We start from the raw sequence: 14,543 nt of genomic DNA, 5'->3' as shown, positions 1-14,543 counted from the left end.
CAAATTTAAAAATAAGCAAATGTAATTTCTAAAATTAATATAGCCACTGACATTAAAAATTCGATTAAAGGGTTAAGTCGATAAAAAACAATAAAGAAACAATTAGTATCCCAGAAGTCAAGAGACAGAAAAGAGAATAAGAAAATATAAAAAATACTGCCTAATAGGGGTTGTAAGATAAAATAGAAAAAAAAGGTGGTGAGAAATGATGCTCTAAGACAGGAATTTTCAACTTTATCCATTTCATGACTTTTGTTGAACCCAGAGAGGTGAGTTCAGATGCCAACAACAAGCCCCAAATCTAAAAAAAGATAAGGGCAGAGCTATTAAGCATACTTCGGTTAGAATAAATATCAAACTGGTAGAGGCCAGATGTGGGCTGGCTTGAGAGTATGGCACCCAATGGGACAGCATAGTTCACAACTTTCTTCTTCATGGACTCCCACAGGTACATACAAAAAAGACTGATGAGAATCTTGAGAGAGACCAAGGGTATAGGTTTGAGGTGGGGGAAAAGCAGCCAATATAGGAAGAGCACTAACTCTTTCCTCCTCTAGAGAATAAAAGGTTTAACCTGATTAAAATATCAATACTAATCTCCTTGGATCACTAGGAAAACCTTTGTACCTTAGAAAGGGGTAGGACTGTATTTCAGGCCTAGGATTATAGCTAGGAGTCAGGCAGGAGCACTAACAAGGCCAAATACCCTAGATCTAGAAACAGGGCAGCCTAAGACTGAGGCTTTATCAGAACAATAGGGCAGAGGTGTTTTCTGCCCTGCCAGCTTCCTGGAACAGGTGACAGTGGAATACTGCTAAGATCAATCCTGTCTGAAGTGCTGTGCAAAGGGAAGAATAAAGACACTAAGTAAACACTTTGTCAAACCAGCCCCCAATCTAAAAATAAGATATTGTTAGAGGAATTTGAAGCCTGTGGTGTAATGAGGGTAACCACAGAAACAACAAACCTCAAACCCAGCCCAACTCCTGACCATACTAACTCAAACCCCCCACATTAAAATCCTAGCAGAAGGAAAGAGGCACGCAGATCAGGCATAAGAAGGATGTACCTTAGTCTAATGTCCTACACAAGATACTGAGTTTTCAACAGAAACAACTTACAAACTATAGGAAAAGTTAGAAAAGACAAAATACTACCAAGAGACAAGAACCAGCCTCAAATATGACACAGATGTTGGAATTATTTGATAGGAAATTTAAAATAAAGGGTGATTAATATGCTAAAGGCTCCAAGGGAAAGGTGAAAAACATGCAAGATATTACCAGCTAGGTAATATCAGTGGAGAACTGAAAATGAAGTGCTAGAAATGATAAACATGCCTGACCAGGCAGTGGTACAGCAGATAGAGCGTCAGCCTAAGACTCTGAGGACCCAGGTTTGAAACCCTGAGGTTGCCAGCTTGAGCCCAAAGTCACTGGCTCGAAGCCCAAGGTCACCAGCTTGAGCAAGGGGACACTGGCTTGGCTGGAGCCCCCCCATCAAGGTACATATGAAAAAGCAATCAATGAACAACTAAGGCGCCACAACTATGAGTTGATGCTTCTCATCTCTCTCCCTTCCTGTCTGTCCCTCTTTCTCTCTCTTTCTCTCTCTCTCTCTAAAAAAAGAGATAAACATAGTAATAGATGTGAAAACTGACATCAATGCCTTCTCAGACAACTCACAAAATGGAGGAAAGAATATGAACTTAATAAGTCAATAGAAGCTTAAAAACAAAGAAATAAAATAATAGGGGCAGGGGAGCACAGAGGATCTAAGAGTTTGCTGGACATCAAACTAACATATGTATAATTGAAATCACCAAAGAAGACAATATAAAACAGAAGAAATACTTGAAGAAATAATGACCCAGAATTTTCCAAACTTTATGGAAGACACAGTCCAACAACTTTGAGAAAATTCAAAGCAAAAACACTCAACTCATATTTCCCTAAAGAGACTGTCTATTTCATCTAATTTTCAAATGTATTACTTAAGTTGATATGCGAATCTTTAAAAATGAACTATTTTCACTGAATCTATAAACGGTAAGGCAAAAGTAGGTTTACAGTTTTGAGTGCATAAAAGTTTACTCTTGTATTATTATTTATTAATTATTGCATTATTTTTCCATATAAACAACTGTAAATCTACTTTTTTTTTTTTTGTATTTTTCTAAAGCTGGAAACCAGGGAGACACAGTCAGACAGACTCCCGCATGCGCCCGACCGGGATCCACCCGGCACGCCCAACAGGGGGCGACGCTCTGCCCACCAGGGGGCAATGCTCTGCCCCTCCGGGGCGTCACTCTGTTGCGACCAGAGCCACTCTAGCGCCTGGGGCAGAGGCCAAGGAGCCATCCCCAGCGCCCAGGCCATCTTTGCTCCAATGGAGCCTTGGCTGCGGGAGGGGAAGAGACAGAGAGGAAGGAGAAGGGGAGGGGTGGAGAAGCAGATGGGCGCTTCTCCTGTGTGCCCTGGCCGGGAATCGAACCCGGGACTTCTGCACGCCAGGCTGACGCTCTACCACTGAGCCAACCGGCCAGGGCCTGTAAATCTACTTTTTTTAAAATAAGTAAATCTACTTTTGTCCACCCTGTATTTATGACCCTTTATTTATTCCTAATAGTTTTTAGTTATGCCTTTTTTATTTTCTTGAAATCTTGCAGAAGTTTGCCTTATCTTACCAAACCAGACTCAAAAAGATAAAGAAAACCTGAAAAGATCTGTAACCCTTAAACAATTAGGATCAATAGTTACCATACAAAATTCTTTAAATAAATTCTGGCAAATATTAAAGTAATGGGTAATTCCAATCTTACATAAAATTTCTGAGACTAGAAAAAGATAAAATACAATGCAATGCACACACCTTGGGACAAAAATCAGGAAAGAATCACCCAAAAAGGAAAATGTAGTACAATCTAACTTACGTACAAAAACATCTTTTAAAAACCTGAATCCAGCAATGGGGATGTATTGTGTATGTCTCTGTGTAAACGTCACAAACCTGTTTACCTTTTAGTACTTTAATAACTGTATTTCAATTAAAGTGTTTTGTCTTACAATCCTATATATTTTATCTTATGTATTAAAAAACAATATTTTAGCCCTGGCCAGTGGCTCAGTGGATAGAGTGTTGGCCTGGCATATGGACATCCCAGGTTTGATTCTAGTCAGGGCACACAGGACAAGCGACCATCTGCTTCTCTACCCTTCCTCTCCCCCTTCTCTCTCTCTTCCCCTCCCATAGCCAGTGGCTCAATTGGTTCCAGTGTCAGCCCCAGGTGCTGAGGATAGCTTTGCTGGTCTGAGAGCAATAGCCTCAGGTGCTAAAAATAGCTTGGTACTCAAGCATCAACTCAAGATGGGGGTTGCTGGGTGTCCTGGTCGGGCTGCAGGTGGGAGTCTGCCTCACTATCTCCCCTTCTCTCACCTAAAAAACAAAAACAAAAAACAAAACATTATCTTGAGAAGGGCCTTCAGACTGCAAAAGGGATTCATGGCACAAAAAAATAATAAAACCCCTGCATCTCTTCCTTAGAGATATGCATAAAGAAATATGAGCAAGAATGTTCAGAGCAGCACTGTTTGTGACACATTGATACAAAGAGGAATGTGGCTCAATAAAATAAGACATACTCGCTTGGTAGACTTTCATATAATTCCTTAAAAATGAAGGAACTGGAGCTCTATGTACCAACAAGGAAACATCTCTTAATCTGGGTGCTGGGTGTTTGATATAAAACTCTTTGAATGACTAACATAGCATTACCATTACATCACACTGTTCTTATTTATTTTTCTCATTTTAAAATGAGAAAACTTCATGGATCATCTCCAGTTTAAGCCTGGCACTTAGGAACAATTCTTCTTCCAGCAAAATTCATCCAAAATCATACTCATTAGTCAGGCACAATTCAAAATACAAATTCCTTGGAGAGCCTTCCCCCAAACCACCTGGTTGGAATTAATTTTCCCCTACTATTCTCCAGAGTAATTTCTAACTCTCTAATTACTATATTTCCAAATTATATATTATCCAGTTGTATTAAGATATAATTGAGTGGTAGAGCATCAGCCTGGCATGTAGAAGTCCTGGGTTCGATTCCAGGCCAGGGCACACAGGAGAAGCGCCCAACTGCTTCTCCACCCTTCCCCACTTTCTTTCCTTTCTCTCTCTCTCTCTTCCCCTCCAGCAGCCAAAGCTCCACTGGAGCAAAGTTGGCTCCGGTGCTGAGGACGGCTCCATGGCCTCTGCCTTGGGCGCTAGAATGGCTCCGGTTGCAACCAAAGCAACATCCCAAACAGGCAGAGCATCGCTCCCTGGTGGACATGCCGGGTGGATCCCGGTACGGCACATGTGGGAGTCTGTCTCTCTGCCTCCTCGCTTCTCACTTCAGAAAAATACAAAAAAAAGAAAAAGAAAAGAAAAAAAGATAGAATTGACATACACACTATATAAACCTAAAGTGTACAGCATAATGATCTAACTTACATATACAGGGTGAGGCAGAAGTAGGTTTACAGCTATTCATATGGAAAATAATACAGTAATTAATATATAATAATATAACAAATTCTGTTTCATGTACTTACAAATGTAAACCTATTTTTTCTCTGCCCTGTATTATGAAGTGATTACCACAATATTTGGTTAACATCCATAATATCAGATAATAAATTGTATTAAATATAGTTTGTGAATGTCTGATTCCTCAACCGTAAGTTCTTTGTAGGCTGGACAGTACTTTGTAGTCACAAGTTCTCAAAACCATATTTGTTGAATTAGATTCATTCATCTACACCCACTATGAAATAAATCCTGAACGTGGCTTAAAAGCTGTGTTTTCATCTTTAATATCTATATGAGATAAAATTTGATTATAAAAATAAAACTTCCATTATACAGCTCGATTTCTACTTTTCATAATCTTAGTTATTTTTAATACAATAAAAATACAAAATAACTTTGAACAATATAAAACAAAGTATATTTATTTTACAGGATTTAAATATTCATGTTATGTTCAAGGTGGAATGATTGATTTTTGCAGGTAAGTATGATACATGAGTTAGCTGTGCCCCCTACTGACTGAATAAGTGTTTGGAAACAAAATGACATTACAGAGAACAAAGAATACAGTCTGCACAAATGCACCACATAAAACCCAAATGTACCTTTTTAATACAAATAGATTTCATCAGAAGGACCTTTCAGAACTTAAGTATATTTAAGATAGAGTTTATTAGAGACAGGAGGACTTGAGAAGAAAGGAGTATAATTTTGGAATTGACTACTCAGAATCACCACATTACACAACTTTAGAAAGCATTATCTGCATTCTATTTTATATTAGTGGTTCTAAAACAGGGAATTTTGCCACGACATTGGCAATGTGTGGAGATACTTTGGTCATTCCAGTGTGGGATGGGGGAAGGGAAGGCATTCAGTGCTACTGGCATCTGTGAGTAGATGTCAGGGATGATGCTAAACATCCTAAAAGCACAGGCCAGTCCCCACAATAAAGATTTATCTGGCCCAAAATGTTACTAGTGTTGAGAAATTTTGTTTACATGAATATTCCCTCTCAAGTTGTGTAACAAGGCAGGCAACAAAGTCAAATGGAGTATTATTTACTTGTTTAAACTTTGTTGAATGGGTCAAAGACATTAAAACGCTGATATCAAAGAACACAATTTTAGCCCTTTTTACTTGGGCTACAAAATTGTCATCTAGACAGCTTTATATGTTCACCTGTTACTTTTAGTCTAGGGATGATACAATCTGTGCATAAACTTTTGATGTGCTAACAATATTTTTTAAAGCTATTGAGCTTTCTACCATACCTGTGTTTCCATTTCCATCATCCTTTGTTTTATTTCTCTTATTTCTGCCTGTGTTTCTGCTTCTCTAAGTCGAATGGTCATCAGTTCATCTTGTAACTCATTCACTGCATTTTTCTTAGGTGGTTCTTTCCATCTCCCAGTAGTACGAGCTAAGTGGCGCTAAAACAAAAAAAAATTATATTGCAACAAATCTTCCCAGTATTTTATTTAATCCCCAGAAAGTGTAAAAAGTTAGGACTATTTTCCTCTTTATTAAGGTATGAAAATGGAAATTGTGATTGGTAACCTCAGAAAGGTCACACTGCAGATCTCTCTGCCAGTAAGTTGCAGATTTGGGAAAACTCAAATATAGCTCAATTTTTTTATACTGTGCATAAATTATTGCAAACAATACAATTTTTACCCTAATTTTTAATGAGATTTTCATATCATTTGTAATGAAATCCCAAGAAAGGGGGGAAAAAAAACCATGAAGCTATTCATGAATTAAGGAAGCAATATTTGAAATTAAGAACAGTGTTCTCAAAATACTCATGGTAAAAGTATTGGTTTGCTTGTTTTTAATTTCCAGTTTATTGCTGCCTAATAATTTGCAAAATAAATAAATAAATAAAAAGCAGCAGCAGCAGAAGAAAGAAAAGCTACAGCCATGCCAAAGACTGATTTCAGTCTTTGCTAGATGCATCACTTGCCCCAATTCAAACCAAAATCACTACTCCAAAATACCGTGTAGGCCCTGGCCAGTTGGCTCAGTGGTAGAGCATCGGCCTGGTGTGCAAGAGTCCTGGGTTTGATTCCTGGCCAGGGCACACAGGAGAAGCGCCCATCTGTTTCTTCACCCCTCCCACTCTCCTTCCTCTCTGTCTCTCTCTTCCCACACCCGCAGCCGAGGCTCCATTGGAGCAAAGTTGGCCCGGGTGCTGAGGATGGCTCTATGGCCTCTGCCTCAGGCGCTAGAATGGCTCTGGTTGCAACAGAGCATCGCCCCCTGGTGGGTGTGCCGGGTGGATCCTGGTCGGGCGCATGCGGGAGTCTGACTGCCTCCCTGTTTCCAACTTCAGAAAAATACAAAAAAAAAAAAAAATACCACGTAGTTTTTGTTTTCTTCTCTCCCTTTCGTCTTACAGATTCTGTTTTTTCTTATCCCTGTCAACAGTTTCCCTCATATGTGAATAAACTGGTTGGCATATAACTAGCTAAATATCTGATCTATCTCATGAGATACCAATTTTCAAAAGAAGTTAAAAATTTATAGACAAATCTATATTCTACTGTTCCACACTGAAAAATGGATTTCATGGCAACAAAAGAAATATGTACTATATAAAAGATTATTTCCTTACAGATTTTTAGAAAAAGATGAATAAATTACAATGGTATGACAACAATTATATTATTTGATCTCTATTTTATCTTTAAGAGTTAAAAGGGAGAAACAGTTTGTAAGTGCTCTCAGTTGTGTACATTATACAGGGTGTTTCATACTTGACATTCATATCCTAGTGTTGATCAATGACTTCAAACTCACATGAATTGAATGCTCAAGTTTTATCCTCTTTTTATTATTTATTTTTTTTTTAAAGAATTTACTTATGTTATCAAAGTTAATGGGGTGGGCCTGACCAGGCAGTGGTGCAGTGGATAGAGGACTGGGATGTGGAGGACCCAGGTTCAAGACCCTGAGGTTGCCAGCTTGAGCGCGGGCTCATCTGGTTTGAGTAAAGCTCACCAGCTTGAACCCAAGATCGCTGGCTTGAGTAAGGGGTTACTTGATCTGCTGAAGACCCACAGTCAAGGCACATATGAGAAAGCAATCAATGAACAACTAAGGTGTCGCAACAAAAAACTGATGATTGATGCTTCTCATCTCTCTCCGTTCCTATCTGTCTGTCCCTATATATCCCTCTCTCTGACTCTCTCCCTGTCTCTGTAAAAAAAAAAAAAAAAAAAAAAATTAATGGGGTGGTATTAATTAAAATAGTACCATATATGTTTCAGGTGTTTATCTCCATGGTACATGATCTGTATATGTGCAGAGTGTTCATCACCCAAAATCAAACCATCTTCCCGTGTATTTGGCCCCCTTTACCTCCCCTCTCCATCTCCCCAACTTCTCCGTCTGGTAACCACCACACTATTGTCTATGTCTATGAGTCTCATTTTCATATCTCACATATGAGTGAAATCATATAGTTCTTAGCTTTCTCTGACTGACTTATTTCACTTAGCATAATGTTCTCAAGGTCCATTCATGTTGTCACAAATGGCAGTATTTCATCTTTTCTTATGGCTGAATAATATTCCATAGTATATATGTACCACATCTTCTTTATCCAATCCTCTATTGAAGGGCACTTTGTCTCTATGTCTTGGCCACTGTAAATAGTGTTGCAATGTTACCCTCTTTTTAAAAAGCACACAAAATACATTGATATACCTGCCAGTGCTCCTCTAAATCTCTGACTTGTTGTCTAAGTTCTTTCAAACCCATAATAGCTTCTGCTTCTCTCAGTTTTACCGCAATGAGTTCTTCCTGAAGCCTTGCAATGTTATTCTCATCAGGAAACGAGTTGTTTCTCTAAAGCAAGAGAAAATTTAATTTTGGATTTTTAACTTTAAGAAATAAAGCATATAAAATGTGAGCTATTTTGTCCCATAAGTAATTATACTTAATTTGACATAATTTGAGATATAATTCACAGACCATAAAACTTACCCTTTCAATGTATAGTCATCAGTGGTTTTTAAGCATATTCACAGGGTTGTGCAACCTTCATCACACTCTAATTTGAAAATATTTTAATCACTCCTAAAATAAACTTTTTACCCATTACCAGTCATTCCACTTCCCCCACCCCCACCCTTGGCAACCCCTAATCTACTTTTTGTCTCTATGGATTTGCCTATTCAGGACATTTCATATAAATGGAACCATACAATATGTGGCCTTTTATGATTAGCTTCTTTCAATTAGGATGTTTTCAAGGTTTATCCTTTTGTATTGCCAAATAATATTCTATTATGTAGTTAGACCACATTTATTTATCTATTCATCAGGTGTATTATCTATACATAATGTGTATTATTTCCACTTTTGGGCTATTATGAATAATGATGCTATGACTATTTGTGTAGAAGTTTTTCTGTGGACCTAGGTTTTTAATTCTTGAATATCTATCAAGGAGCAGAACTGCTAAATCAGATGGCAATTCCACATTTAATTTTTAGAAACTATCAAACTTTTCCAAAGCAGCTGCAGTGTTCTACATTCCCACCAGGAATATGTGAGGGTAATGAAGGAATGTGTGAGGGTCACTACTTAATTTTGAGACCAGAAAGTCTAACTCTGTTTTATTTCATAAAATAGTAATCAGTGCTACAAAGCAATAGGATTAAAAATGTGTTTCAACATGGCAATAAATTTACTAACCTGTGATTAGGACTCCAAATGAAGCATAAACATCATTTACATTTTATAGATATATGGAAAAGAATAGTATAAAATCTGTTTTGTTGTATTTTCTCAGCATGTCACCTTGGAAAGAAGTGTAAAATCTTTGTACATTTGTCTCTATTTAGATCAATGGTCACACAATTAATACCAAGGTGATCTAAATATTTGTTTCAAGGGTACAGGATTTAGATTACTCTCCTACCATACTGAAAGACCCACCTTAGAATATAGGGTATACCTGTATTAAACTGCTCTGGGGAGTGACCAAGAGATTCTAAATTAGGCCCCCAGTAAAAGCTCCCTAGGTAAAATGGGTACTAATGAGATTAACTTGAATCTATAAAATTTTCTATCTTTAAAATATTTGATGGTAGACATGAAAATTTTAGCCCACAGTGATGACGGAATAAAGTTATTCTTGCCAAATAGGCATTTTTATGATGAACTTTAAATATTTTCTCTACTGAAAATCAGACATTCACTGCACACGCACGAAAGGAGAACGTGCATGAGGAAATCAACCACAAGAAGCATGAGAGCTACTAGTTTCCTTTATCCGTCATACCATGAATACCAAAAAAGTTCCTTAAGAAATCTACTTTCAAACTGGACTCAAGGACATTTATTACTACCAAAAATTCAAAACAGAGAGATTTCAGACTCTCATTTAAATCATGGGATCCAGGCCCTGGCCAGTTGGCTCAGCGGTAGAGCGTTGGCCTGGCGTGCAGGAGTCCCGGGTTCGATTCCCGGCCAGGGCACACAGAGGCACCCATCTGCTTCTCCACCCCTCCCCTTCTCCTTCCTCTCTGTCTCTCTCTTCCCCTCCCTCAGCCAAGGCTCCATTGGAGCAAAGATGGCCCGGGTGCTGGGGATGGCTCTGTGGCCTCTGCCTCAGGCGCTAGAGTGGCTCTGGTCGCAACAGAGCGTCGCCCCAGAGGGGCAGAACATCGCCCCCTGGTGGGCATGCCAGGTGGATCCCGGTCGGGCGCATGCGGGAGTCTGTCTGACTGCCTCCCCGTTTCCAGCTTCGGAAAAATGAAAAATAAATAAATAAATAAATAAATCATGGGACCCAGACTACTCCTAAGACCAAATATTCTGTTAGGTATTTCTCATAGTATTGTTTTCTCATATAGGAGAATAAATTTTCCAAAAATCATATAAAAACAAGTAGATTTCTAGCAAAATTATCCCAATTACTGACTGTAGCTATATCCTCCTCTATTTTATCAAAAAAATAGTTAAGAACAACTTGAGTCTGTGATGTCCATTATTATGAGCCTTTGATTCAATAGCTAGGTATTACCCAGAGGTGAAAGAAAAATACTCAACATGGAGCCCAAGCCGTCAATGATTTTATAGATGAGAAAAAGAGTTTGTTATCTAGAACACAAACTCTTGTGTATGAGGGTTATAAGAAACCTAAAAGTGTTTCTACTTCTACTACTCATCTAATCCTTAAAGTTCTTTAGTGACTTTGAAAAGTGGTAAGTTAGCTTCTCTAGCATACCTCAGACTAAGATCTTCCTATATATCTTGAGGTGGCTTACTATAGCTTGGGAAGTTTAAGTTATATTCAGATGAAAATTTCCCTGAAATGTTTATGTATTAGTTATATCCAACTCTTACAGATGAAGATATTACTATATTTGAGGACAACAGTTAATTTCTATTCCCTAAGTTTCTCTTCTCCAATATTTAAATTATTCCTATTAAAATTATCCTGGTTGGGGCACTGACGATAGCTCCATAGCTTTGCCTCAGGTGCTAAGAAAAGCTTGGTTGTTGAGCAACCAAGCAATGCCCCATATAGGCATTGCATCGCCTCCTAGTGGGTGTGGTGGGTGGATTCTGGTCAGGGTGCATGTGGGAGTCTGTCTCTCTGCCTCCTCTCCTCTCAATGAATTTTTTTTTTTTTTTTTTGTATTTTTCTGAAGCTGGAAACGGGGAGAGACAGTCAAACTCCTGCATGCGTCCGACCGGGATCCACCCCGCACGCCCACCAGGGGCGACGCTCTGCCCACCAGGGGGCAATGCTCTGCCCCTCCAGGGGGTCGCTCTGTTGCGACCAGAGCCACTCTACCGCCTGGAGCAGAAGCCAAGGAGCCATCCCCAGCGCCCGGGCCATCTTTGCTCCAATGGAACCTTGGCTGCGGGAGGGGAAGAGAGAGACAGAGAGGAAGGAGAGGGGGAGGGGTGGAGAAGCAGATGGGCGCCTCTCCTGTGTGCCCTGGCCGGAAATCGAACCCGGGACTTCCGCACGCCAGGCCGACGCTCCACCACTGAGCAACCGGCCAGGGCCTCAATGAATTTTTTTTTAATTATCCTGGTTGTTTTTATCTAAAAGAACTCTAACCTCCATTTTTACCCTTAAATATGAGGCTTTGAATAGTACGGCAACAACAAAGAATAATTGGGAAGCGTGTTTTTTTCCTTTCCTCTCTCAGTAACATGTAAGGTTTCTAATGTGTAAAAACACCAAGTCTAAATTAATGGCTCAATAAGTACTTAACATGTATCTATTCTAACCCACGTCCCGTCTAACTTGGGAGTAACCGCATTTGTGTTGCTCTCACCTTCTCTATGTCCAGGACTTTATCCTGCATCTCCTTTAGGGCACACTGAGACTCAGCTTCACTCAGCCGGGCTTGAACCAGTTCCTTCTCTAGCTGTAGCACAAAATCTTCATTGTAGTTGGAACTGCATTTATGCTAAAAATTATAGACATAGACTGAAATTCCATGAAGCATAAATACATATATACAACAGAAATAAATGCAATTGTACAACACAGTTATTAAGGATACCCAAACAGTGTAAGTTCCATCTACCAGTATTTTCAGCATATCTCCTCCAATTAACTTTCTAATGAATAAAAAAGTCCAGCTTTGATATTCATAGAGATGATCACATTATTGGGTGTTGGTAACTGGTTATTACAGTAATCAAATCCAATTTCTAGAAAATATCTCTTTTAATCTTTCTATCCATTCAGGTACTAAGAATTTGTTCTGACTCTGCAGAACTGCACTGTGCAATAGTGTAGTCATTAGTCACATGTGGCTGTCAAGCCCCTGAAATGTGGCTAGGCCAAATGAAGAAAGGTTGTGAGTGTAAAATACAAACGGAATTTTGAAAATATGAAATACAGAAAACAAAATGACTCATTAATAACTTTTATATTGATTACCACTGTTCAAATAATATTTTGAATACACTGAGCTAAACAAAAAATATTTTTATCTGTAATTATTAATTACAACTTTTAATTTGTCATTTTAAATGTATATGTGGCTCACATTATATTGTTATTGGACAGTACTGGTTAGAGACTACAGAAGACAAGTACACATTTACTGAAAATTCTATTTTAATCTAATAGAAATAAATACAAGGAATCCACAATAATGTCAACCATCCTAAATCACAGCAAAACAAAAATATATTTTCTTAGTAATGTAGATCTTTTTGAAGATATGCATGGAAATGATCTCTGGAAGCAGAGAAAAACGCTGATGCTGCAGTAACAAAGTAACCAGAAAAGCTTGAAACCTGTCCATTCCCTTTCCTACTCTCTAATGTGAATTACTAATACAGCCACTTAAGAAAGCCCTTTTTAAACCAGTTTCTATACAAAAGGTGTTCTAAAAAAGCAAAAAGATATCTAATTCACTACTGTAAAAGACTTCCTCAAATAAACTATCACTTCACTTTTAATTCATGTACTGAAGAAAAAGTGGTAACTCAAAATTTCAAAACAGTTACAGAGAACAATCTCTTACTGAATTAGCATGAGGAAACAATGGTTTCTTTTACTCTTCAGTATATTGGAACAAAACAGATGTCAAACTAAAACTCTATTTAAAAACTACTAAGTGCTTAACTAAAACATATTGGTATTCCCTTGCTCCGGTTACCTAAAAAGATGTCATTTTTTAAGCGAACAGTTCACTTAAGCAAATGAGGACTTTTTAATTCAATGTATTAAATAATATTTTTCCTAGTAATTTTCTGATATTAAACATTTCAATAGAAGAAGTACATCTGCAACAGGTATAGCATTTTAGCAAATACTTATTTTATCAAATAGAGAAAGGTAATCTTTTGGAATGACCACACTGCAGGTGCCATAATTTTTGTTTAATGAGATCCTAGTTACTTTATGAATAATACTAGGGTTTCTGCTCTTAATCTAAAGCTCTGAGAACTGCAGTTCAGGTTTGTTGGCTAAGGCTCTAGATTAGGAGATGCCAGGAATACATCAAAGCCTAATGGCCCATTTGAGAATGGACTCATTGATCTGGTAGAAATCAAATGATCCAATCAAGCACAAAAAACATGTACTGATATTGGGAGAATTTTTTTCAATAAAATTTACAAAACTTCTAATTGTATTCTATTGTTCAAGTGATAAATTCTAAATTCCATAGTTTATATGTCATTTTTTCTTTCATACTTCCCATCTGTTCCTCAACACTGTAAATGAGCTGTAGTCCTTGATAAAACTGCTCTGATTATTAACAATACCAATACCTAATAACAACATAAAAACTCAGTGAAAGCCCTTTTATTCAGTTCTTACCTTCATCAGCCAAATGATTATTCTTAAAGCTTTCTCTTCCCTTAGATTTTGTGGTGTTACTCTTCTGTAGTTCTCCTACCTATCTTCTCTGTCTCCTCTACCAACTCTACTTTAGACAAGTAGCTATGTCTGGTGTGTCTGTATCAATTAGTAGTCCCCAATACCGTGCTTCCTATCAATCTTTCCATTAATTTTCTTATTTTGTAGATCCATCCCATTTTATTTCATCCATTGTTTATACAGGTTTATACATGTAGGGAGTGTCAGATACTGTCTATATGTATCAGATATTGTCTTTATATAGTCTACTTAGACAAAAAGAATGAAATTACCAAGGAGGCATCTATAAAATAGCAAAAAAAGAGAAGGTGTTGGAAGGACAGGAAGAGGGACAGGAAGAGGAAGAAAACATACAATGATGAAACTCTAGGGATGATAGATAGATATAGATAGATAGATAGATAGATAGATAGATAGACAGATAGATGGACAGACAGACAGGCATGACCCTTAAAACTATATTTCCAGCACAGATCTTTCTGTTAAGCTAGATCCATACTCACAACTTCCTATTGGTCTTCTGCATCTGGCTGGCCTCATATTCACCTCACATTCAACATGTCAAAACTAAACTCCCTATCTTTTCCTCTTAATG

General features: G+C 38.0%; 1 protein-coding gene across 5 annotated transcripts in view; it reads right to left on the bottom strand.

The window, feature by feature from the left end:
* Positions 1-14,543, bottom strand: part of EVI5 (ecotropic viral integration site 5) — a 260,068-nt gene that overhangs the window by 86,087 nt on the left and 159,438 nt on the right. For 4 of the 5 annotated variants that reach the window (XM_066376780.1, XM_066376782.1, XM_066376783.1 and 1 more), the window contains 3 exons: positions 11,883-12,017; positions 8,287-8,427; positions 5,850-6,008 (listed from right to left, as the gene is read on the bottom strand). In XM_066376780.1, coding sequence (XP_066232877.1) covers positions 5,850-6,008; positions 8,287-8,427; positions 11,883-12,017 — 435 coding nt within the window. The remainder of the gene's footprint in view (positions 1-5,849; positions 6,009-8,286; positions 8,428-11,882; positions 12,018-14,543) is intronic. The other variant, XM_066376784.1, reaches the window with a different exon arrangement.

This window comes from Saccopteryx leptura, chromosome 3, assembly GCF_036850995.1.
Source record: "Saccopteryx leptura isolate mSacLep1 chromosome 3, mSacLep1_pri_phased_curated, whole genome shotgun sequence".
In the NCBI taxonomy this organism is placed as follows: domain Eukaryota; kingdom Metazoa; phylum Chordata; class Mammalia; order Chiroptera; family Emballonuridae; genus Saccopteryx; species Saccopteryx leptura.
This window is presented reverse-complemented; position numbering and strand designations above follow the sequence as displayed.